General features: G+C 36.7%; 1 protein-coding gene across 3 annotated transcripts in view; it reads right to left on the reverse strand.

Moving 5' to 3' along the window:
- TXNDC16 (thioredoxin domain containing 16) overlaps positions 1 to 24,693 on the reverse strand; it is a 126,244-nt gene that overhangs the window by 28,432 nt on the left and 73,119 nt on the right. For all 3 annotated transcript variants that reach the window (XM_007986702.3, XM_007986701.3, XM_073010994.1), the window contains exons 17-18: positions 13,436 to 13,520; positions 11,656 to 11,794 (exon numbers count right to left, since the gene is read on the reverse strand). In XM_007986702.3, the coding sequence (XP_007984893.2) occupies positions 11,656 to 11,794; positions 13,436 to 13,520 (224 nt within the window). The remainder of the gene's footprint in view (positions 1 to 11,655; positions 11,795 to 13,435; positions 13,521 to 24,693) is intronic.

The raw sequence follows: 24,693 nt of genomic DNA on the forward strand, positions 1-24,693 counted from the left end.
TCCCCTGTTTTACAAGATGTAACACTTCTAATAATTTATTATGCTAAAGTTTGGACCAGACTAACCAATATACACATCACAATTGTTATATTTTTCCTCTAACATAAAAATTTTGAAGAAAACTGTAAGCTGAAAAAATATTTTAACATCTATCATTACTTAATAAATAAAAATAAAATTTTACTTTTTCCAATATTATGGTTAAAATCATAAAATAACCAAAAATACGCTAAAACAAATCCAAACACCAATCTCGTTTCTTTTGAGTTTAAAATAACTGAAAGAATTTAATACGAAATTAGAAATCTAATCCTTTTATCATTTTTATTATTAATTAAAAGATAGGCAGCTGGGAGCGATGGCTCATGCCTGTAATCCCAGCACTTTGGGAGGCCGAGGCAGCCAGATCGCCTGAGGTCAGGAGTTCGAGACCAGCCTCGCCAACATGGCAAAACCCCGTCTCTATTAAAAATACAAATATTAGCTGGGCACGGTGGGGCATGCCTGTAATCCCAGCTACTCCGGAGGCTGAGGCAGGAGAATCACTTGAACCCAGAAGATGGAGGTTGCAGTCAGTTGAGATTGTTCCACAGCACTTCAGCCTGGGCAACAGGTGAGACTCTGTCTCAAAAACAAAAACAACAACAACAAGAAAAAAAACAAGATGGGGGGTAATCATTCTCCTGCAATTCGCCCATGCTATGCACATTAAAATAAAATTCTGTATGTCTTTTCTCGTATTAATCTGCCTTTTTAAAGTTATTTTCATGGAACCTTCAGAGGACAAAGAGGAAGCTTTCTTTTGGCCACTGCACTCTTTCTATTTTAGAAATACTTCCTTTCTCCACTCACCTCCCACTCAAGGAAGGGCCCAAAATTCTATTATATTAATATTAGCAGTAACGACTGTCTATCCTCTCTCTCTTTCTATTCTCTCTTTCACACCTTTCTGTAATGGGGTAGACTTAAACAGTCACTTGATTACAAGTCAGAATCCCAGGTTCTAGATTCAGGGAATTGTCACAGTAATAAAACTTTGAGCAAATCACTCTGCACCCCAGTTTTTAAATCTTTGAAATGAGGGAATTGACGGAAAAAAAATAAAAGATAATAACCATTTCTAAATGTATTTGTAGAAGACAATTTATCTAAGCTGTTAGTAACAACAATTGGAAAGTGCAACAACAATGCTAATACATTTAGGATTAAAAATAGCAATGACATAGAAAAACAAAGTCTTCTACCATTATCCATTTTTAGTTCCATGTTCATTATTTCATCCTCTGGATACACCTGTGATCTAGATACATCATCCCGTATCAGATAGATAACCCCCAGCTGACATATGGGGAAGCTGACAGAGAGACTAACTTGCTTAAATCACCACAGCTACACAGTGGGAAGGAGTGATGCTAGAATCCTGGCATTCTGCTCACCAGTTTCCCCTTTCTTTAGATTGCACTACAAATTCAGATGAGCTTGTTTTCCATGGTGTCAACCACCTCTACATACAGTCCTAGTTCATCCTGAAGTACCAAATTCTGGCATATAACTTTCCTTATTCAGTTACCATTGCTCAATTCAAACATATATTGAGTACAAAGTTCAAGATGTTATGCTGGGTGCTGAATCTATAAAGAAATAAGATCCTTTCCTTGCCTTCAAAGAGTTCATACTTTACAAGAGGGGAGAGGTAAGTATACAGACTGCTATAATAAAAAATTTAATGTATGACAATAAAAAAAATACTGGTTCGAAATTAAGCTAAAATCATAAGGTAGGTGTGGTGGTTAATACTGAGTGTCAACTTGATTGGATTGAAGGATGCAAAGTATTGATTCTGGGTATATCTATGAGGGTGTTGTCAAAGATTAACATTTTTGAGTCCGTGGGCTTGAAAAGGCAGACCCACCCTAATCGGGGTGGGCACCATCTAATCAGCTGCCAGCACAAACAGAAAAAACACAAAACAAAAAGTGAAAAGACTAGACTGGCCTAGTCTCCCAGCCTACATCTTCTCCTGTGCTGTATGCTTCCTGCCCTCGAACATCGAACTCTAAGTTCTTCAGTTTTGGGACTCGGACTACCTCTCCTTTCTCCTCAGCTTGCAGATGGCCTGTTGTGGGACCTTGTGATTTTATGAGTTAAAACTTAATAAACTCCCTTTTATATATAGCTATCCTATTAGTTCTGTCCCTCTAGAGAAACCTGACTAATACAGTAGGGGAGCTCATGGATGATTTTAGGAATTGGTATTTGAGCTGGACCCTGGATAAAGAAGGTCTCGTGTGTGCTTGAGCAGGGATTCCAGATATAGGGAACATCATGAGGATAGGCAGAGAACTATTAAAGCGTACATAATATTTGGGAATAGTGATAATGAAGGATGCCAGAGTTAGGTATGCAAGAGGCAAATATGACTGTGAGACCAGATGAGTAATGCCTTGATATGTATTCTAGCTCCTGGGAATACTGAGAAGATTTCTGTATCAGATTGGTGAAATAGTCAGGCCTGTTTTTCAAAAGATGACTAACTAGAATATAAATTTGTGAAAAGAAGGACCAGTGGAAGGACCCTACTCTTTCCTATGTCTGGTCAAAAGAGAAAGACCAAGAGATGTGAGAGTTTAGAAGGAAATTGAGTTCTAAAATTAAAAACCTGGATTTAGGAATCATCAGCTGGTAGTGATGGTAGAAGCTATGGGTATGGATAACATTTTCCAAAGAAAAAACACAGCAAAAGAAAAAAAAGAGTTGAAGATGTAATTCTAGGGAATAAATGAGACAGAGGATGGTCAGAGGGATCAAAGAGGACTGAATTACAAAAGCCAGAAGAAAAGAGAATTTTAAGGAGGAATGGTGTAGACAACAGTTTTGACTGCTACTGAGAGGCTAAGGGGAAACACAATTAAGAGGTCATCAAATATGGTACTTGGAAGGTGACCTTTGGCTCTCCGAGTATATAACAGGCTATAACTGTGTGGGTCCTGGTGTTCTAAACTTGTCAATAATAAAAGCATAAAAAAGGAACTCAGTTTATCTGAGAAAAATACTAAACCTATTTCCTAACAGGAAATAGTCTTAAATATATCAATGCTTACGTAGTTAGTTATTGTGTATTTCGGATTTAAGCATTATTTATCTGGCCCAATTTGTCATCAGGTTCATTAAAATAAAAACTTCACACCATAATAAAAAAATTTTCACCCTCTGGTCATCAACTCTCTTTCCTCATTCAGATGAGGGCACTAAAGTCTCTCTAAAGCCTGTTTAATCTTTATTATAGCTGTTCAGTATTAAGTTGAACACCACAAATAAAACCATTGGAAACAAACACTGTCACAATGCATATTACATTTGCTGTAACTGTAAACAGATTTTGATACTAAGTTTCTCCTACGTTTCTAAGGTTTAACGAATATAACCTTTAAAAAATTAGAGATGAATTTTTATCCACTAGAGATGCCAAGATAAAAAGAGTAAAATGGTACAAATCTTCTGTAGGGCAATATAAAAATTATCAGAAGCCTCAAAAGTGGACCTACTCTTTGGACAACCAATTCAAATTCTAGAAATTTAACCTAAATCCATAATCATAGATACACCCAAAGATTACCTAAAAGGATGTTCCCTAAATTATAAATAAAACAAAAACTAAAGACAGCTTAAATAACCAACAAGAGGAAATGAGCCAAATAAATTTTGGTACATTAGTAAACAATATTATGCAGACGTTAAAATGTGTATCTATAGTACTTGATGGAAATACCATTAATATAAAAAGGCACATAGATACATACAGAATTTTAGGTTTGGGGAAATGTATTTCCTAATGTAAACTTGGGTAGAAAAGTTAGGGTTCATTATAATTTTCTTCTTTATACTTTTCTGTATTACCTGAAAAAGCCAAATAAAGGCTTATAGTAATTCCAAAAATACTACACTATGTATATTCTAAAGGAATTAATAACATGTCACTAATGACATAAATGTTACTTTAATAAGTGATTGAGAAAGATACATCATGAACATATCAACTCAATGATTTGATTACTTGTAACCTATAATTTTAACAGGAGGAGAGAAAGGACAAAACCAAGACCACAAAAAGACTTAATAAAGACTGCAGTCATTTAGTTGAGCCTAAAATGCAATGTCCTTTAGATCATCAAGACAAAAAACATAACAGGATATTCATTTAGCATCTATAGCTGATAAAAGTGCCCCTTGAGTCACTTTGGAAATGTAGAAAATACAAATTCTAGCTATGTCTAAATATGAAAGCAAACAACTAAAATCAGGTAATACAGGTTACATTTGTAGTGCCCTTGAATCCATTATTATACAGTCATGTATCACATGATGTTTCAGTCAACAATGGAGTACATGTAAGATAGTGGTCCCATAAGATTATACCATGTTTTTACTGTACCTTTTCTATGTTTAGATACACAAATATTTACCATTGTTACAACTGCCTATAGTATTCAGTCCAGTAACATGCTGTACAGGTTTGTAGCCTAGGAGCAATATGCTATACCTTACAGCATAGGTACATAGTAGGCTATACCATATAAGTACACTCTATAAAGTTTGTATGACAAAATCGCCTATCGATGCAATTCTCAGAAGATATCCCTGTTAAGTGACACATGACTGTACAGGTAAAACATAAAAGCCTTTCATAAGAGAGTATTTTGTTCTAAAACTGTACAAATAGGAGGGTGAAGCAAGATGGCAGACTACTCTACCAGTCATCCCCTCTTCCCCTGCAATGACAGCAATTTAACAACTATCTACACAAAAAAGCACCTTCATAAGAACCAAAAATCAGGTGAGTACTCACAGTACCTGGTTTTAACTTTATATTGCTCAAAGAGGCACTGAAGAGGTAGAAAAAACAGTCTTGAATCATCAATGATACCCTTCCCCCATCCCCTGGCAGTGGCCACACTCCATGAAGAGAGAATCTGTGTGTTTGGGAGAGGGAGAGTGCAGCAATTATGAGACTCTGCATTGAACTCGGTGCTGCCCTGTTATAACAGAAGGCAAAACCAGACTGAATTCAGTGGATGCTCGCCCACAGTGGGTGTATTTAAACCAACTCTAGCCAGAACAGAATTGCCCATCCTAGAAGTCAGAACTTGAATTACAGCAAGACTTGTCACCTCAGGCTGGAGTGTGCTAGGGCCCAAATAAACTTGAAAGGCAGTCTAGGCAACAAAGGCTGCAACTCCTAGTTGAGTCCTAGGGCTGAAATGGGCTCAGAGCCAGTAGGACTATAAGCACATATGACCTACTGAGATATCAGCCAGGACAGCTAGGGGGGTGCTGATGCCACCTCTCCCCTAATCCCAGGCTACACAGCTTGTAGCTCTAAAAGAGACCCCTTCCTTCTGCTTAAGGAGAGGAAAGGAAAGACTGGGGAAGACTGTCTTGCATCTCGGATACCAGCTCAGCCACAGGAGGACAGGACCCTGGTCAGAGTTGTGAAACCCCCTTTCCAGGTCCTAGCTCTCGGATGACATTTCTAGATACACCCTGGGCCAGAAGGGAAACTGATGCCTCTATGGGAAAGACCTAGTCCTGGCAGCATTTATCAACTGACAAGTGAAGAGCCCTTGGGTCCAGGTAGTACACTGTAGGACTTGAGTAAGACTCTGAGACTTGCTGACTTCTGAGACTGTGCAGACTCAGCACATTCTTAGCTGTGGTGGCGATGGGGTGAGACTCCTTCTGCTTGAGAAAAATAGAGGCAAAAGTAAAGGGGACTTTGTCTTGATCTTACACCATAGGTACCAGCTCTGCCACAGAAGGGTAGAACACCAAGTGGGTTTTGGGGGGCTACAATTCTAGGCCTTGGCTCTTGTATGGCATTCCTGGACTTTCCCTGGGCCAGAGGCAAGCCCACTACCCTGAAGCATGAGTCCCAGGCCAGACAGCATTCACCACAAGCTGATGGAAGAGCCCTTGGGCCTTAAGGGAACATCAGCAGTAGCCTGCCAGTACTCCCTGTGGTCCTGTGGTAGCAGTGGCCATGGGGTGAGGCTCCTCTATCTTTCAAAATGGGATGGATGAGTGGGAAGAACTACATCTCATGGTTCTAGTGCTAGTTCAGCCATAGTACAATGAACACCAGGTAGATTTCTAAAGTTTTTTATTTTAGTCCCTGGTACCCAGACAGCAACTCTGGACCCACCCTGGTCCTGGAGGAACTCACCATCCTAAAGGGAAGGACACAGGCCCAGCTGGCTTAGCCACCTCTGATTTTAGAGCCCCAGGACCTTGAATGAACATAGGCAGTAGCCAGGGAGTGGTTACAACAAGCCTTGGGAGAGACCCAGTACTGTGCTGGCTTCATGTCTGACACAGCACAGTGCCAGTGGTGGTGACCCACAAGGGTGCTTGCATCACTCCACCCCCCAGCCCCAGGTGGCTCAGAACAGAGAGAGGGACTCCATTTGTTTGGGAGAAAGTAAGAGAAGAGAACAAGAGTCTCTGCCTGATAATTCTGGGAATTCTTCCAGATCCTGTCTAAGACCATCAAAAAGCAGTACCTCTATAAACCTGCAAGAACCACACTACTGCTGGGCTTGGGATGCCGACTAATGCAGATACAGTTTAGATCACAACACTGAAGTCCTTTCATACTAGAAAGCCTTCCCAAGAAGGACAGGTACAAACAAGCCCAGACTTGGAAGACTACAATAAATACATAACTCTTTAATGCTCAGACACAGAAAAACATCCAACAGTACGAACAGTGTCCTGGAAAAGATGACCTCACCAAATGAACCAAATAAGACACCAGAGACCAATCCTGGAGAAACAGAGCTATGTGTCCCTTCAGACAGAGAAATCAAAATAGCTATTTAGAGAAAACTCAAAGAAATTCACGATAACACAGGGAAGGAATTCAGAATTCTATCAGATAATTTTAAGAAACAGAAATAATTAAAAAGAATCCAGCAGAAATTCTGGAGCTCAAAAATGCAACTAACATATTGAAGAATACATCAGAGTCCTTTAAGAGCAGAAATGATCAAGCAGAAGCTAGAATTAGTGAGACTGAAGACAGGCTATTCATAAACAGTCAGAGGAAACAAAAGAAAAAAGAAAAAAAAAATGAAGCAGGCCTACAGGATCTAGAAAATAGCCTCAAAAGGACAAATCTAAGAGTTATCGGCCTTAAAGAGGAGATAGAGAAAGAGATGGGGTAGAGTGTATTCAAAAGATAATCAAAGAGAATTTCCCAAACTTAGAGAAAGGTATCAATATCCAAGCACAAGAAGGTTATAAAACACTATGCAGATTTAACCCAAAGAAGATTACCTCAAGGCATAATCAAACTCCCAAAGGTCAAGGATTTAAAAAAAGGATCCTGAAAACAAGAGAAAATAAATATAACACACAATGTAGCTCCAATACACCCAGCAGCAGACTTTTCAGTGGAAACCTTACAGGAGAGTAACATGACATATTTAAAGTGCTAAAGGAAAAAAAAAATTTACCCTAGAATGGTATATCTGACGAAAATATCCTTCAAACATGAAGGAGAAATAAAAACTTTCCCAGACAAACAAAATCTGAGGAATTTCATCAACACCAGACCTGTCCTACAAGAAATGCTAAAGAGAATGCTTCAATCAGGAAGAATAGGACATTAACGAGCAATAAAAACTCATCTGAAAGCGCAAAACTCATCGTAAGTACGCAGTAAAACACAGAATATAATGCTTAACGGTGCTGTGTAAACTACTCTTAAATAGAAAGACTAAACAATGAACCAATCAAAAATAATAACCACAACAACTTTTCAAGACACAGATGGTACAGTAAGATATAAATAGAAACAATAAAAAGTTAAAAAGCAGGAGATGAAGTTATACTAAAGTTTAACTTGATAGAGTGTAGAGTTTTTATTAGTTTTCCTTTGCTTGTTTGTTTATGCAAACAGTGTTGTTATCGGTTTAAAATAACAAGTTATAAGGTAGTATTTACAAGCATCATGGTAACTTCACATCAAAAAACAAAATAAATACACAAAATTTTTTTTTAATTAAAATCATATCACCAAAGAAAATCACCTTCACTAAAAAGACGAAAGGAAGGAAGACCACAAAACAACCAAAGAACAAATAACAAAATGGCAGGAGTCAGTCCTTATTTATCAATAATAGCATTAAATATAAACAGACTAAACTCTCCAATCAAAAGGCATAGAATGGCTTAAGAGATTTAAAAAAATAGTAAGATCCCATGATCAGCTGCCTAAAAGAAACACACTTCACCTATAATGATACACAAAGACTGAAAATAAAAGGATGGAAAAAGATAATCCATGCCAATGAAAACCAAAAAGAGCGGGAGTCATTATACTAATATCAGACAAAATAGATTTAAGACAAAAACTGTAAGAAGAGACAAATAAGGTTACTAATGATAAAGGGGTCGATATAGCAAGAAGATATAACAATTGTAAATATATATGCACCCAACACTGGAGTACCCAGGTATATAAAGCAAATATTATTAGGGCCAAAAATAGAGATAAACTCCAACACAGTAACAGCTGAAGATTTCAACAAACCACTTTCAGCAATGGACAAATCTTCCTGACAGGAAATCAGCAAAGAAACATCAGACTTAATCTGCACTACAGACAAAATGGGCCTAATTTATAGAACATCTCATTCAGTGGCTATAGATACACATTATTCTCCTGAGCACACGGATCATTGTCAAGGACAGACTTTAGGTTAAGTCACAAAACAAGTCTTAAATCATTTAAAAAAAAAACCGAAAACCTGAAATAATATCAAGCATCTTTTCTGGCCACAATGGAATAAAACTAGAAATCAATAACAAGAGGAATTCTGGAAACTATACAAACACATGGAAATTAAACAATATGCTCCTGAATGACCAGTGGGGTCAATGAAGAAATTAAAAAAGAAATTTTAAAATTTCTTGGAAAAAACCATACCCAAACCCATGGGATACACTGAAAGCAGTACTAAAAGGAAAGTTTATAGCAATAAGCATCTACACCAAAAAGTAGAAAAATTTCAAAGAAACAATCCAATGATACACTTAAAGAACTAGAAAAGCAAGAGCAAACCAAACCCAAAATTAGCAGAAGAAAAGAAATAATAAAGATCAGGGCAGATATAAATGAAATTGAAATGAAGAGAACAATACAAAACAACTAGGAAACAAGTTGGTTTTCTGAAAAGTTAAACAAAACTGACAAACCCTTAGTCAGACTAGCTAGGAAAAAAGAGAGAAGACCCAAATAAAAGATGAAAAAGGAGACATTACAATTGATACAGCAGAAATTCAAAAGGTCATTAGTAGCTACTATGAGCAACTCTATGCCAATAAATTGGAAAATTTAGAAGAAATGGGCAAATTCTTAGACACATACAACCAACCAAGATTGAACCATGAAGAAATTCAAAATCTAAATGGACTAATAACAAGCAAGGAGATTGGAGCTATAATAGAAAGGCTTCCAGCAAAACAAAACAACAAAACAAAACAAAACAAAAAGCAAAAGCTCAGGACCCAATGGCTTCACTGCTGAATTCTACCAAACATTTAAAGAACTAATACCAATTATCAGGGAAATGCAAATCAAAACCACAATGCAATTCCACCTTACTCCTGCAAGAATGGCCATAATTTAAAAAAATAATAGATGTTGGCATGGATGTGGTGAAAGGGAACACTTTTACACTGCTGGTGGGAATGTAAACTAGTACAACCACTATGGAAAACAGCTGGAGATTCCTTAAAGAACTAAAAGTGTATCTACCATTTGATCGAGCAATCCCACTACTGGCACACACACATTTATAGCAGCACAATTTGCGATTGCAAAAATAAACAACAGTCCAAATGCCTATGAATCAACAAGTGGATAAGAAAATGTGTATATATATATATACACACACACATATATATGTATACATACACACACACTGTGGAATACTACTTAGCCATAAAAAGGAATGAAATAATGGCATTCAAACCAACCTGGATAGAACTGGAGACCATTATTTTACGCAAAGCAACTCAAGAATTGAAAACCAAACATCATATGTTTATAAGTGTAAGCTAAGCTATGAGGACGCAAAGGCATAAGAATGATACAATGGACATTGGGGACTTGTGGGGAAGGGTAAAAGGAGGGTGATAAAAGATATCTTTTGGATAAAAGCCTTTTTAACTGGAAATGGTGGGTAGGGTGGAAGTGGTGATGGTTACTGGGTACAAAAACTAATTTGAAAGAATAAAGAAGACCTAGTATTTGCCAGTACAACAGGGTGATATAGTAAAAAAATAATTTAATTGTTCATTTAAAAATAACTAAATGAGTAAATTGGATTGTTTGAAACACAAAGGGTAAACACTTGAGGTAATGGATACCCTATTTACCCTGATGCGACTACAATGCATTACATGCTTGTATCAAAATACGCCATGTGGCCAGGTGCAGTGGCTCATGTCTGTAATCTCAGCACTTTGGGAGGCCAAGGCAGGAGGATCACTTGAGCTCACGAGTTCCAGACCAGCCTGGGCAACATGGTGAAACCCTGTCTCTACAAAAAAACTCCAAAATTATCCTGTGTGGAGGCATATGCCTGTAGTCCTGGCTACTTGGGAAGCTGAGGCAGGAGAATCACTTGACACCGGAAGGCAGAGGTTGCAGTGAGCCGAGATCACACCATTGCACTCCAGCCTGGGTGATGGAAGTGAAACTCCGTCTTTAAAAAAAAAAAAAAGCTCATGTAACCCATAAATATATTCATCTACTATGTACCCAGAAAAATTAGAAATTAAATTTTTTTTAAAAACCAGGCTGGGCATGGTGGCTTATGCCTGTAATCCTAGTACTTTGGGAGGCTGAGGCAGGCAGATCACTTGAGGTCAGGCGTTCGAGACCAGCCTGACCAACATGGGGAAACCTTGTGTCTACTAAAAACACACACACAAAAAATAGCCAGGTGTGGTAGTGAGCACCTGTAATCCCAGCTACTCAGGAGGCTGAGGCAGGAGAATTACTTGAACCCAGGAGGCGGAGGTTGCCGAGAGCTGAGATCGCAGCAACACAGTGAGACCCATCTCAAAAACAAAACAAAAAAACCCATGTAAATAATAAGAATAGCAACTAACATTTGTTGAATGCTTACCAAGGGCTAAACATTGTACACAAAGCACTGTCAAATCATGTCTCATTCAGTCCTCACAGTAACTGTCTGCAGCAGATGCTACTATGAACTACATTTTACGCATGCGGAAACTGAAGAACAGAGAAGTTAACCTACACTCAGTAAGAAATCAACCAATGATTTGAAGCTGGGCAGGCTGACCTTCCAGAATACACATGCTTTATAACACGTGTCACCCTGGATTAAGCATGTGAACTGAACTTCGGCCACACTAGTCACGGCAAGACGTAGACTTTTAGCAATGGACTCAAAATGCTGTATGCATAATGACTGAACAATAAAACAGAACAATCCAGTGAATCCTCGGCTCACAAATCACCAAGCCCTGTACCAGCAAAAAATGGAAAAATGTGTATTAACATATAGTATCTTTGATCTAGATTTTATTTCAAGTATCATCCTTATTATAAAACATACTCACAAACATTTCCAGTAGTGCATCTGTTACTATTTGAACTATGTCTTCTGCACGGGTGTTAGCTAGTGGGATGCTCTCTATTTTGCCTTCTGTGTGTCTGGCAAGCAGAAGGGCTGGAAGACTTGCAGCATATTTGTTTGACCTATGGAGAAAGACAGTATTAACATTCATGATCAAAATCTAGCATGTCAAAAACATGAAAATCTAGGCTAGGAGATCACAGTGCAAGGCAGCAAATGGGAAGTCCTACTGCTAAGGAAAAAAATTAACTCAATTTCCAAACAAACTTATCTTCTATGACAACCTACATTAAAAGAAAGCAACAGGTAATAATCTATAACAAACTAGATTTTTAAAAAGCAACAAGGCAGTAATCCAGCCAGATTTTTTTCTATACAACTTAACAAGAAAATAAATCAGATTTGGAACACAGTGAATGGTTCTCAACCTTTCTGGACTTGCTCACCACACTGCTGAGTAAGAAAATGGGCATTTATGAGAAACCTACTATCTGCCAGGCACTATACTAGGTATTTCAATTATGTTTTTATTTAACTTTCAGAACTAAAGTGGTCATTATGATCTCACTTTGCAGATGAGGAAATAGGACTTAGAGAGTGATAAACAGCAGACACAGACTTCAAATGAGGTGTCCCTGACACAGAGTCTGTTCCTGACATAGTCTGTACTCTCTCCACTGAAACAAGAGCCCAAATCCACCCTCCCACAATCCCTTTCACTAACTAAACCTAAAAGAAAATTATCTAAATAGGAAGAAAGCTTTGTGTAAAATTACTAGTGAAGTAGTCATGTATAATAACTTAATTCATGCCAGAACAAAGTATAGACATTATAATAACATAAGCATTAGTTGAGAGGCCAGTTTTCAGATCACTTAAAGGAACCTCTTAGTCGACCAGCTGGTTATAAACAAAACACTGAAAACTACTGGTCTAAGTCTTTGGACCACAGCTAAATGCACAATGACAGCAGAGTAGAAGATTGTGGGTGATTACCCATTGTCAGATGGACAGTCCTCATATTTCCTTCTTCAATATATACTTTATGAAAATCAGTGATTTCACATATAGAACAAAAGCCTGATCACCAAGAGCATATGTCACCAGTGTTCAAGATGGAAGATTTAAGCTTAGATATCACAATTAGGAATTTGTAGTCAGAAGCTAAGACAGACCAACTACTGCGGCTTAGTATGTACACCTATACCTGAAAATGGGCCATAGAGAATGTGATGTGTATTAATAATAATCTCCAAATTTGCTGCAGTTCAGTCCTTCATTCTATAGCAACTAAAATATTTTGGTAGTCTATAGAAGTCCCATCTTCTAAAGATAACGTAATTTAAGAGGCTAAAAAAGCACTGATTTTTATACACACACACACACACACACACACACACCCACTCACCCACCCAGGGGGTAAATAAAAACTCAGATACTCAAAAAGTAAAATTTATCCCAAACTATGATAACTCCAAAGAACCACATTGTAGGTAACAGAACCCAAAGAGGAAAATTTTTAGAGGAGGATGGTGAAGTACAAATCCAAGATTGTCCCATGGGGGCTTTGGTCTAAAGTAAAAGAATATCTAAAGAATCTATGGTACTTCCCAGGTACTTTATTTCCTAGAAGGAAATAAAAAAAATTTCTTTAGATTGCTATCTTATTTTCCTCCATCAGCTGTGTAAATATAAGCAATTATTAGATAACATTATTTTGCATAATTTCTTCTTCCCTAAAATTAAAAGAGCAATAAACTTACAGTAGCAAAACATCTTCTTCAGAATAAATTCCAGTGATAACATATCCTTTTAGGTAGTTTCCTGCTTCACTAAAATCTTCTTTTGCTATAAATACATAGAGAAGACAGAAATCTGAAACCTTTATAATTGTGTATGCTATTAAACTGATGAAGAGATTTATAGATGGTAGTATTCCATTATTAATTAATTACAAATATAAATATTTAAGTGCAGAAGACTTATATAATTTAGTGGTTCCAAAATAAATCTGTATTCTCTTTATCGCATGGGATTACTAAAGAAATGTCAATTGATAGAATGCAACATGGTTTCCAAAACAAATGTACTTTAAATGCAATTCATAAGATTTATAGCACTCTAATCATAGTTACTGAATAAATACTTCTTGCCTTTTAATTTACTCCTATGGCAGAGTAAATGGAGACAGCTGTCTTATGTGTAGCCTGAAAAGAGAAGTAGGTATGTAAAATGATATGCAGATTATAACCATAAAATCTAAAAGTATCTATATGCATAAAAAAACAGAAGACTGAAAATTCTAGCCCTCTAACAGTGTCTGTGTTAGGGTTGTGCAATTATAAGGGATTCTGTGTCTTTTAAAAAAACAATTCCTACATTTTCTCTAATGTGTTTTCATTAGTTTTGAACTTTAATTTGTATTGTCTTTTCTCATTTGTTAGAATGTACATATTCTAAATACAAACTATTTCTATAAATTTCTGAATACATTTTCATAAATAATAGCATACTCTGGATCTTGTTAATAATGACTATCCTATAACCAAGAAGCAAGTCTGAATTAAATCATTGTAGACTAATGAGAAAAGCACAGAGGTGGACTTATAGGTCAAATTCTTGCCAAGTGAAGGCCAAATGATAGTTCCATTCATACATGAAAGATTCATAGCGATCAAATAGAAAAATACCGATGGAAGAATGAGTCACACAGCACCTACTAGGCTAGGCACGCTGAACCCAAAGATCTGTACCTCAGCAGTCAGCACTACATTCATGATGTAAGCATTCAACATTGTCAACATCGGGTAACCACAAGATTATTTTCTTTAAAAAGGGTACATACTTTCCATAAGATTGAGCAATACTGTCTGTAGGAAAGCAAACTTACTAGAGTAGCTCAGTAGGCAGCACGGGGAACTCATTTACAATCACAGCTTTAATGAGAAAACAGGCCAGGTGCGGTAGCTCACACCTGTAATCCCAGCACTCTGGGAGGCAAGGTGGGCGGATCACTTGAGGACAGGAGTTTGAGATCAGCCTGGCCAACATGGTGAAACCCTGTCTCTACTAAAATACAAAAATTAGCTGGGCATGCTGGCATGTGCCTGTAGTCCCAGCTACTCAGGAGGCTGAGGCATGAGAATCGCTTGAATTTGGGAGAAGAATGCAGTGAGCCGAGATCGTGCCACTGCACTCCAGCCTGGGCGACAGAGAGAGACTCCGTCTCAAAAAAATATATATATATATATATTTTAGCCCATGCTACATCAAAGTAGAAAAGACTCATAAGATTATAAACTAGAAATGACTGGGTGTCTGTACTTTCATTTCTAAGAGAAAACAGAGTGAAATTCCAGTCAATAGATAAACTATATCTAAAGCAATGACATAACAGAATCTGTTTCAGCTTCATTTTAGGTAAGTAGCAGTAGAAAAGTACACCATTATTTCCATATAATTTCCTCATACAAAAGACTCTCTACTTATGAATATGTCTCTTGAAAAGTCTCTTCATAAATCCATGTGTTTGTAAATCCTAAGTGACTCACAGGATGGAAAAATCTATGACTGTAGATCTCAGATGCATATTCATTTCCACTAAACTAGGACACATATTTTCCTCTGAACATTAAAAACCAGGCATATTCTCCTCCTTGCTAAAAACTGCATATATGTCAAAATATATGGCAACCTCAAATACAAGAAAGTACTCAATTATCTAAATAAAAAGATGCATAAAAAGCTTTTCAGCTACTATATATTTTAATTGCATAAAATAAACACATTTATTTAGCAATATTGATTTTTCTATCACATCTTATTGAATAATTATTTTTATAGACACACATATATACATACATCTGTTTTTTACCTCTGTCAGCAGGGAGAGTTGAGAACCAAGAAAACCTCAGTAACTAAAAGCACTCCTAACCCCTATATTATACAAACTAGATAAAAGAGATGGATAAACTCCTGGACACATACACCCTACCAAGACTGAACCAGGAAGAAATTGATTCCCTGAACAGACCAATAACAAGTTCCGAAATTGAATCAGTAATAAATAGCCTACCAACCAAAAAAAGCCCAGGACCTGATGGATTCACAGCCAAATTCTACCAGACGTACAAAAAAGAGCTGATACCATTCCTACTGAAACTATTCCCAAAAATTGAGGAGGGAGGACTCCTCCCCAGCTCATTCTATGAGGCCAGCATCATCCTGATACCATAACCTGGCAGAGACACAACAAAAGAAGAAAACTTCAGGCCAGTATTCCTGATCAACATTGAAAGTCCTCAACAAAGTACATGCACACTAAATCCAGTGGCACATCAAAAAGCTAATCTACCACAATCAAGTAGGCTTCATCCCTGGGATGCAAGGTTAGTTCAACATATGCAAATCAATAAATGTGATTTATCACATAAACAGAACTAAAGACAAAAATCACATGATTATCTCAACAGATGCAGAGAAGGCCTTCAATGAAATACCCCTTCATGTTAAAAACTCTCAATAATACTAGGCACTGAAGAAACACACCTCAATAAGAGCTATCAATGACAAACCCACAGTCAACATCATACTGAATGGGCAAACATTGGAAGCAATCCCCTTCAAAACTGGCACAAGACAAGGACGCCCTCTTTCACCACTCTCATCCAACACAGTATTGGAAGTCCTAGCTGGAGAAATCAGGCAAGAGAAAGAAAAAAGGAGCATCTAGGCTGGGCGCAGTGGCTCACGCCTGTAACCTCAGCACTTTGGGAGGCCGAGATGGGAGGATAACGTGAGCTCAGGAGTTTGAGACCAGCCTGGGTAACATGGCTAAACCCCAGCTCTACTAACAATACAAAAATTAGAGCTCTGAAAAGAGAATTATAAAACGCTGTTCAAAGAAATCAGAGAAAACACAAATAAACAGAAAAACATCCCAAGCTCATGAATGGGAAGAAACAGTATCATTAAAATGGCCATACTGCCCAAAGCAATCTACAGATTCAATGCTATTCCTATCAAACTACCAATGATATTTTTCACAGAACTAGAAAAAAAGTATTTTAAAAATCGTATGAAACTCAAAGAAGGTTAAACATTATTTTTTGACAGTGTTTTTCACGTAATTTTACATAATAAATAAACCTGTTCATTCTCTCTCTTTTGGATGCTGCAGGCGCCCTCTGTAATGTTTCAAAGTCAGTTTGAGGTCAAAAAGACTTAATTTTAAACTTGATTTTGGGAAGCCTATTAAATATGTCAAAAGTCTAAACCACTTATCAAAATAGATCACAGGTCACTGTAAAATAAATCATTTATTTAGCCAAAGTGATAATTAAAAGGTTTTAAAAAGCAAACAACTTTATTTGTTGATTAAAAAAGGACTCAGTTTTTAAAAACAATTAAAGGACCTAATAAAGATAGAATATGTCTTCTCTTTCTCTCTTTTTTGAGAGTTTATTCAAAAGGTGAATAAAAGTGTTTTATTCTCTTATTACATGAAATTTATGTTTAAAAGAGAAAACTAAATTTTTGTTCTTGTATTAGTGTATGATCAATTCTAAAGCTGATTTTAATAAAAACTTATAAACAAATCTCATTTCAGTCAGCTTTTAATAACACAAGATTTTAAAATAAACTTTTTGTAATCTCATAAAAATTTTGAAGTTTTCTTTAACTTTCTACAATTTATTTAATCTATATCTTTTTTATTCTTTTAATTTGAAACAATCCTTAAACTAAATTTTTTTCTCACATTTTTACGCCTTTATAACTTTCCTCACCAAAAATATATCTTGCTTTTTTAATAGACTCTTTATTTACAATTCTCTTACATTTAATAGTTTTAATTATATTAACTATAATTTTGACTCTTAGTAACCCCAAATCTAGCAAAAACCTAGAAATTAATTTTGAACTGTTTTATATCAATATTTATAGATGAAAACCATTTTATAATTTTTAGAAAGATATTTTAATTTTATTAACAAATCTATTTCACTTTTTTATATCATGTAAAAATAAGATGTCAAAGTACATAAACATATTTAATAATTAATGTTTTAGTATTTTAACTTATTTAGGAATGACTCAGACATTTCATTATTATTTAACATGACTTTAAGATTTTTGATTATTGGAAAATAAATAATGACACAGGTACCCTCCTAAATGTCTTTCTCAGCTGTACTGAGTACCCATGTGGCACCCAATGCTTATAAAAGGCAGGGCTCTTTTGGGTCCTAAATTTACACACCAGATGTCAGGACAGAAGACAGGGCTGTGAAAAGGATGTCTGGAGAATCTGACCACTCCCAGCATGGCCATGAGGCAAATCCGGGCCAAGCAAGCAGGAACAAGGGGCCCCGCAGCGGGTGACCTAAGCATTGACAACATGCCTCCAGGCCTCACCGTGGTCACCTGTCCAGACCCCAGAATCTTGAAGCTCAAAACCAAAGACCAGCTTATAATAAGATGTGTGCAAATCTCTGGGGAAGCCCAACAGCCAGCTTTAGCCCACAGACAAATCAAGTAAGTGCCAAAAATATCATAGAAAATTAGCAGTTTTATGACCTTAAAACATGTAAAGACAGCAGAAACCTGTTTGACCAGTAGACCCAGGCAAAAATGTCTGAATTATATTTAAGTTACACTCTTAAAGCCATTTTTATTTTACTTTGTTAACAACTTTAAAACTAGCTTTACCAAATATCATACAAACATAACACATATAGACATAGAGACATACAGACAGAAGCAGATTTTATGGCTCTTATAAAAAAAATTTCATTTGCTGGCTTTTAAATGGTTTCTCTTTTCTTTTTTTAAACGTGTAGTCAGCAAGTTCTTTATATTTTTGTTTATATACATATATTTTTTAGAGACACGGTCTTCCTATGTAACCTAGGCTGGTCTTGAACTCTTAGCCTCAAACATTCCTCCCACCTCAGCTTCCTGAGTAGCTGGGATTATAGGCAGCTTTTTTTTTTTTTTTTAGACAGACTCTCACCATCATCCAGGCTGGAGTGCAGTGGTGCAATCTTGGCTCACAGCAACCTCTGCCTCCCAGGTTGAAGCAATTCTTGTGCCTCAGCCTCCCAAGTAGCCGGAATTACAGGCACACGCCACCATGCCTGGCTAATTTTTGTATTTTTAGTAGAGATAGGGTTTCACCATGTTTCCCAGCTTGGTCTTAAAAACTCCTGACCTCAAGTGATCTGCCTGCCTCAGCCTCCCAAAGTGCTGGGATTATAAGCATGAGCCACTTCGCCTGGACCTGGCTACCTGCTACAAAGAGTCTTTTAAAAGAGGCAATAAAAATACTGAAATATTTTCTGAAGCTTCTGCACACCAATAGGCATCCCTGAATAAGCCTAATGAGACAGTCCTCATTTTTAAATGTACTTCTAAAGTGTAGCATTTTTCATTTGAAATGTTCTACTGTAACTTTTAATTACCTTTAGTAACATTTTGCCATTTTTGTAAGTGTTTGTAGGTAGTTGTAGCCAGAAAGTGGAGTACTCAGTTCTTCAGAAATGAAGGATCTCATTTTTATGTTGAATCTTGGCTTTGGCTCTCAGATTTCCTTGATCAACTTAGTCACTGACTTTTTTCCTACCTATGAGTGCAAGAAAAAGAAACAAAGGGGATACAACACAAAAGTCCCTGCAAATTTCTGAAAGCTAAAGTTCATACTACCTACAATATTGCCATTTACTGTCAGTTTCTGTCTGATTCGGAAATCTGAGGCCTTTAACTAGATCTAAGTCAATTAATTATCAGATCTACTTTGATTCTGGACCCAGTCCAATTTCTGTAGCAACTTCCAAACCCAGTTCAGATAAAAAACAAATCTGCTCAAACAAACTCAGATAGCTCAGAACACAAAGTCATGGAGCTTCAAAGTCTGAAAGAGAACTTACCCACGATCCCCAGTGGCTGCGAAAGAGCAATGGACACAATGGGCCCAGCGGGTACACCACTTGGTCACTCGATGCTGCTGGGGGTCGCTGGAAGCTCTACTACAGGTCCTATTTCTGACTTCATCCGTTAAAAGAAAAACTTCAGACTGAATTTAATAGAGTTTAACTGATCAAAGAAACATTTGCCGGTTGGGCAGCCCCCCGAAGCCAGAATAGGTTCACGGCAACCCCGGTGCTAACATGGAGTCAGAAAGGATTTACAGACAGTAAGAGGAAGTGAGGTGCAGAAATAGCTGGATTGGTTACAGTTTGGCTTTTGTCTCATTTGAACATGATTTGAACAGTTGGCCACCTTTGATTGACCAAAACTTGGTGAGTGGTATAAGAGTAGGTTATAGTCTGTTTATACATCTAGTTAGGTTACAGTTCACTACTTATGGAGAAACCTTTAGTCTGAACTTAAAATATATACAGAGGCAGCTTTAGGCTAAATTTAACAAAAGTTAGCTTTTATTAGCAAAACACAAATTTATATACAAATGTTAATAAATTCATATGACTTTTATCATTATTTATTCTCTCTTCAACAGATGTTGATGGTCCAGCTACTAACACATCAATGTGGCCGGGTGCGGTGGTTCACGCCTATAATCCCAGCACTTTGGGAGGCGCAGGTGGGCGGATCACAAGGTCAGGAGATCGAGACCATCCCGGCTAACACAGCAAAACCCCATATCTACTAAAAATACAAAAAATCAGCTGGGCGTGGTGGCGGGCGCCTGTAGTCCCAGCTACCAGGGAGGCTGAGGCAGGAGAATGGCATGAACCTGGAGGCAGAGCTTGTCCAGCCTGGGCGACAGAGCAAGACCCCGTCTCAAACAAAACAAAACACAACAAAAAAACATATCAATGTTTGCAAAAAAACAAAAACAAAAACAAACTAAAAGAAATAAAAAGGAATGAATATCTAACTGACAATATTGGGAACAATCAATGCAGTCAAATAATGAAGTATCATATCCAGACTACATCATTTTGGCACACCAGAACTACCTTTAAATAACATTATGTTTTTGACTTGTGAGATGATTATATGTACATTTCATCATTTGTGTAAAAATATGATGAAGCACACCATTTCTTATGTCGATTCCCAATGTAAAAAACAATATGAAAAATTCTTTTCAGTATTTGAATTAGGAAAAAGTTTTCTCTGTGGATTAATCAGCACCCTAACTTGTCTGCTGCAATTTATTACCTATGATGATAGATGGCAAAACTTTCATCTTTTTGTTTCTAGTTGCTACCAGATTGCTTAGGGCTAAGTTTTATGACAAACAACAGTGTTTTCTAGACTTTCTACATAATTACCCCCCACTGTTTTATTGCTGAGTTTTTACATTGTTTTCAATGATTTTATCATATTTGTGCTTTTTATTATCTGAAGACTTAAATTCTTCTTGGAAGGAGGCCTAGCGTGAATAATAAATGAGAAGGTTAGGGAAGCAGGCACCTGAGGTACAGAGAGGACAATGTCAATCGTGGGAGCAAAAACATTCAAAAGGGAAGGAAGGTGGAGGGGTAAAACATAGACTTACTTCCCAATTTTTCATAAAAATGTATTTTTTATTAGGTTATGATCTCTATAAAGCCAGGTGCGGTGGCTCATGCCTATAATCTCAGCACTTTGGGAGGCTGAGGTGGGCAGATCACTACAGGTCAGGAGTTTGAGACCAGCCTGGCTAGCATAGTGAAACCCTGTCTCTACTAAAAAGACAAAAAATTAGCTGGGCATGCTGCTGCATGGCACACGTCTGTGGTCTCAGTACTTGGGGAGGCTGAGGCATGAGAATTATGTGAACCTGGGAGGTGGAGGTGTAGTGAGCCAACATCATGCCACTGAACCCCAGTGTGGGTGACAGAGCAAGACTCTGTCTCAAAAAAAAAAAAAAAAAAACCAAAAAATAGAAAGATATGCTCTCCAGGATTTTGCCTTCAAAGATGATAAGCCACAGGGTACACATTAATATTCTTATTATTTATTTTTTGTAAGTTCCTTTGGCTTTTACTTTTTACAATTCTGAAAACAAAGTAGAAAAAAATTGCTAGATGTAAATCTGTAGAAAGCAAAATTTAATATGTAATCAATAGTATCTACTATGTGCAAATATAATGCTAGACCAGTGGGGTCCTCTTCTCAAATATTCTTTAAATCCTTCATTCAGAATTTGAAATCCATCTCAAGAAAAGAAAAACAAGGAGGAGGGAAGTCTCCTAGATCATTGGTAAGAGTTAGTATAGTGAAGAAAACATTGGCCAGGCGTGGTGGCTCATGCCTGCAATCCCAGCACTTTGGGAGGCCGAGAAGGGTGGATCACGAGGTCAGGAGATCGAAACCCATCTCTACTAAAAATACAAAAAATCAGTCAGGTGTGGTTGCGGGCACCTGTAGTCCCAGCTACTCGGGAGGCTGAAGCAGGAGAATGGCATGATCCCGGGAGGCAGAGCTTGCAGCGAGCCAAGATTGCGCCCTGCACTCCAGCCTGGGTGACAGAGCAAGACTCCGTCTCAAAAAAACAAAAAAAGAAAAAGAAAGGAAAAACAAAACATTGAGGGTTTTGTTACCGACTCAAGAGTCCATCTAGATGCAAAAGCAACAAATAACATTCCCAGAAATACCATTGGTCAGAAAAAACACCCTATGTGTACCCTTCCTTAAAAACTTATTAAAAGACACATTCCTGTGAAGCAAGAGATAAAGAGTAAGGGTCTAAGAAAAGAGAAGTTGTGATATTTAAAAAATACTATAGTTTATGCTGCCACGTAAAACTGTCAAAGTAAAAATAATTGTTATAAGCATATCAAAGCTGAATGCAAAAACATTAATTTGAATTGCATCAAAAATAAGATGAATTAATAAATAGAAAGATATACAGGTAGGTACTAAAGCAAATATTAAATGTTAATGGTGGAATCTAGGTGGTGAGTATATGGGTGTTTACTGTACAATTCTTCCAACTTTGCTGTATGCTTGAAAAAGTTCATAATAAAATGTTGGAAAAGTGAATGCAAGGATTTTCTTTAAAAGATTTCCAACATTTTATTATGTATGATGCAATAAATAAATAAATTGCTCAGCAATAAAGCTAATATGAGTCCATTACATGAAACCATGGCATACAAACAAAAAAAAACATAGAACCCAATCTCTACTAAAAATACAAAAATTAGCCAGGCATGGTGGCACATGCCTGTAGTCCCAGCAACTTGGGAGGCTGAGACAGGAGAATCGCATGAACCTGGGAGGCAGAGGTTGCAGTGAGCTGAGATCACGCCATTGCACTCCAACCTGGATGACAGAACAAGACTCTGTCTTAAAAAAAAAAAAAAAAAAAAAAAGCAAGACTTAAAAAAAAAAAGAAATTAAAAGAATCTTCCACAAGAGGGAGTCAAAATCATTGAAATGATCTTTAACTTTATAGGTTCAAATATGTTCTTGGGGAACATTTTCTCTAGTCCTGGAGAAAATACAAGCAAAAGAAGTAGACACCATATTTTAAAAAATAAAGAAAAACTAAAGAAACAGCAATGAAGCATAAAACAAGCAGCAGATATCCAAATCAGTTAAGAGAATAAGTATAAATTACTAATGTTCACCTAGAAGAGTCAACAGAAAAAAAACAAGAAAATATTTAAAAAGACAAATCAGAGACTTGATTATATATTCAACGTGCATTATAAAACGAATAGATTATAGTATCAATAGGTAAAGTGAATAAAATAGAAAACAATTAGACATATATATTACACACACACACATATAGATAAGGACTTAATATGGTGATGGTGAAATCACATATACAGGAGGAAAAAAATGATAAACGTTACTATTAGGAAAAAAATCAAGTTGGCACCTATGCTCATCCCATGCACTAAAATATCTAAAGGGTTGAAAACTTTTAAAAAAGGGAAAAAAATCACAATCAACAGAGTAAAAAAGCAACCTATGAAATGAGAGAAAATATTTATGAGTCAAAACTTTGATAAAGGATAATATCCAAAATATATAATTTCTGCAACAACAACAAAAAATAAATAACCCAATTAAAAAATAGGCAAAGGAGTTACAGACATTTCTCCAAAGAATATATACAAATGACCAACAAGCATAATGAAAAGATGCTCAACATCACTAATCGTTTGGGAAATGCAAATCAAAGCCACAAGATATCACCTCATGCCCATTAGGATGGCTATCATAAAAAATAAAGTAAAATAACGAGTATTGGCAAGGATGTTAAAGTCATTGGAACCCTTGTACACCGCTGGTAGGAATGTAAAATGATGCAGCCAGGGTGGAAAATAGTACTGCGGTTCCTCAAAAATTAAAAACAGAATTACCATATGACCCAGCAATTCCACTTCTTGGTATATACCCAAAATAATTGAAAGCAGAGTCCCAGAGAGATATTTCCATACCAATGTTCACAACAGCATTATTCACAACAGCCAAGAGGTAGAAGTAACCCAAAAATTCATTAATGGATAAACGCATAAACAAAATAAGATATATACATACAATGGAGTAGTAGTCAGCCTAAAATTGGAAGGAAACTCTGACACATACTACAATATAGATGAACCCTGAAGACATTATGCTAAGTGATATAAGCCAGTCAGAAAAAGACAAATACTGCATGATTCCATCTGTATGAGGTACATAGAGTAGCCAGACTCATATAAACAGAAAGTAGAGCGGTGGTTACCAGGGCCTGGGAGGAGGATAAAATGAAAAGCTGTTGTTTAATGGGTATAGAGTTTCAGTTTTGCAAGATGAAAATATTCTGGAGATTAGTTGTACAACAATGTGAATATACTTAATACTTGTAAAATAGACACTTAAAAACAGGTAAGATGGTAAATTTTATGTTACGTGTATTTTATTAAAAATTTTTTTAAAAAATAGACAAAGCAAGACAAATTAAAATAAGAAAATACTGTAAATTAAAGCAAGAAAAAATACAAGTGAATATTAGGTGACAAAAATGATAGGCTTTTTTTATAGCTAAAAGCAATGGAAAAAATCTTAAAGTCAA

The sequence above is a fragment of the Chlorocebus sabaeus genome, chromosome 24 (assembly GCF_047675955.1).
Source record: "Chlorocebus sabaeus isolate Y175 chromosome 24, mChlSab1.0.hap1, whole genome shotgun sequence".
In the NCBI taxonomy this organism is placed as follows: domain Eukaryota; kingdom Metazoa; phylum Chordata; class Mammalia; order Primates; family Cercopithecidae; genus Chlorocebus; species Chlorocebus sabaeus.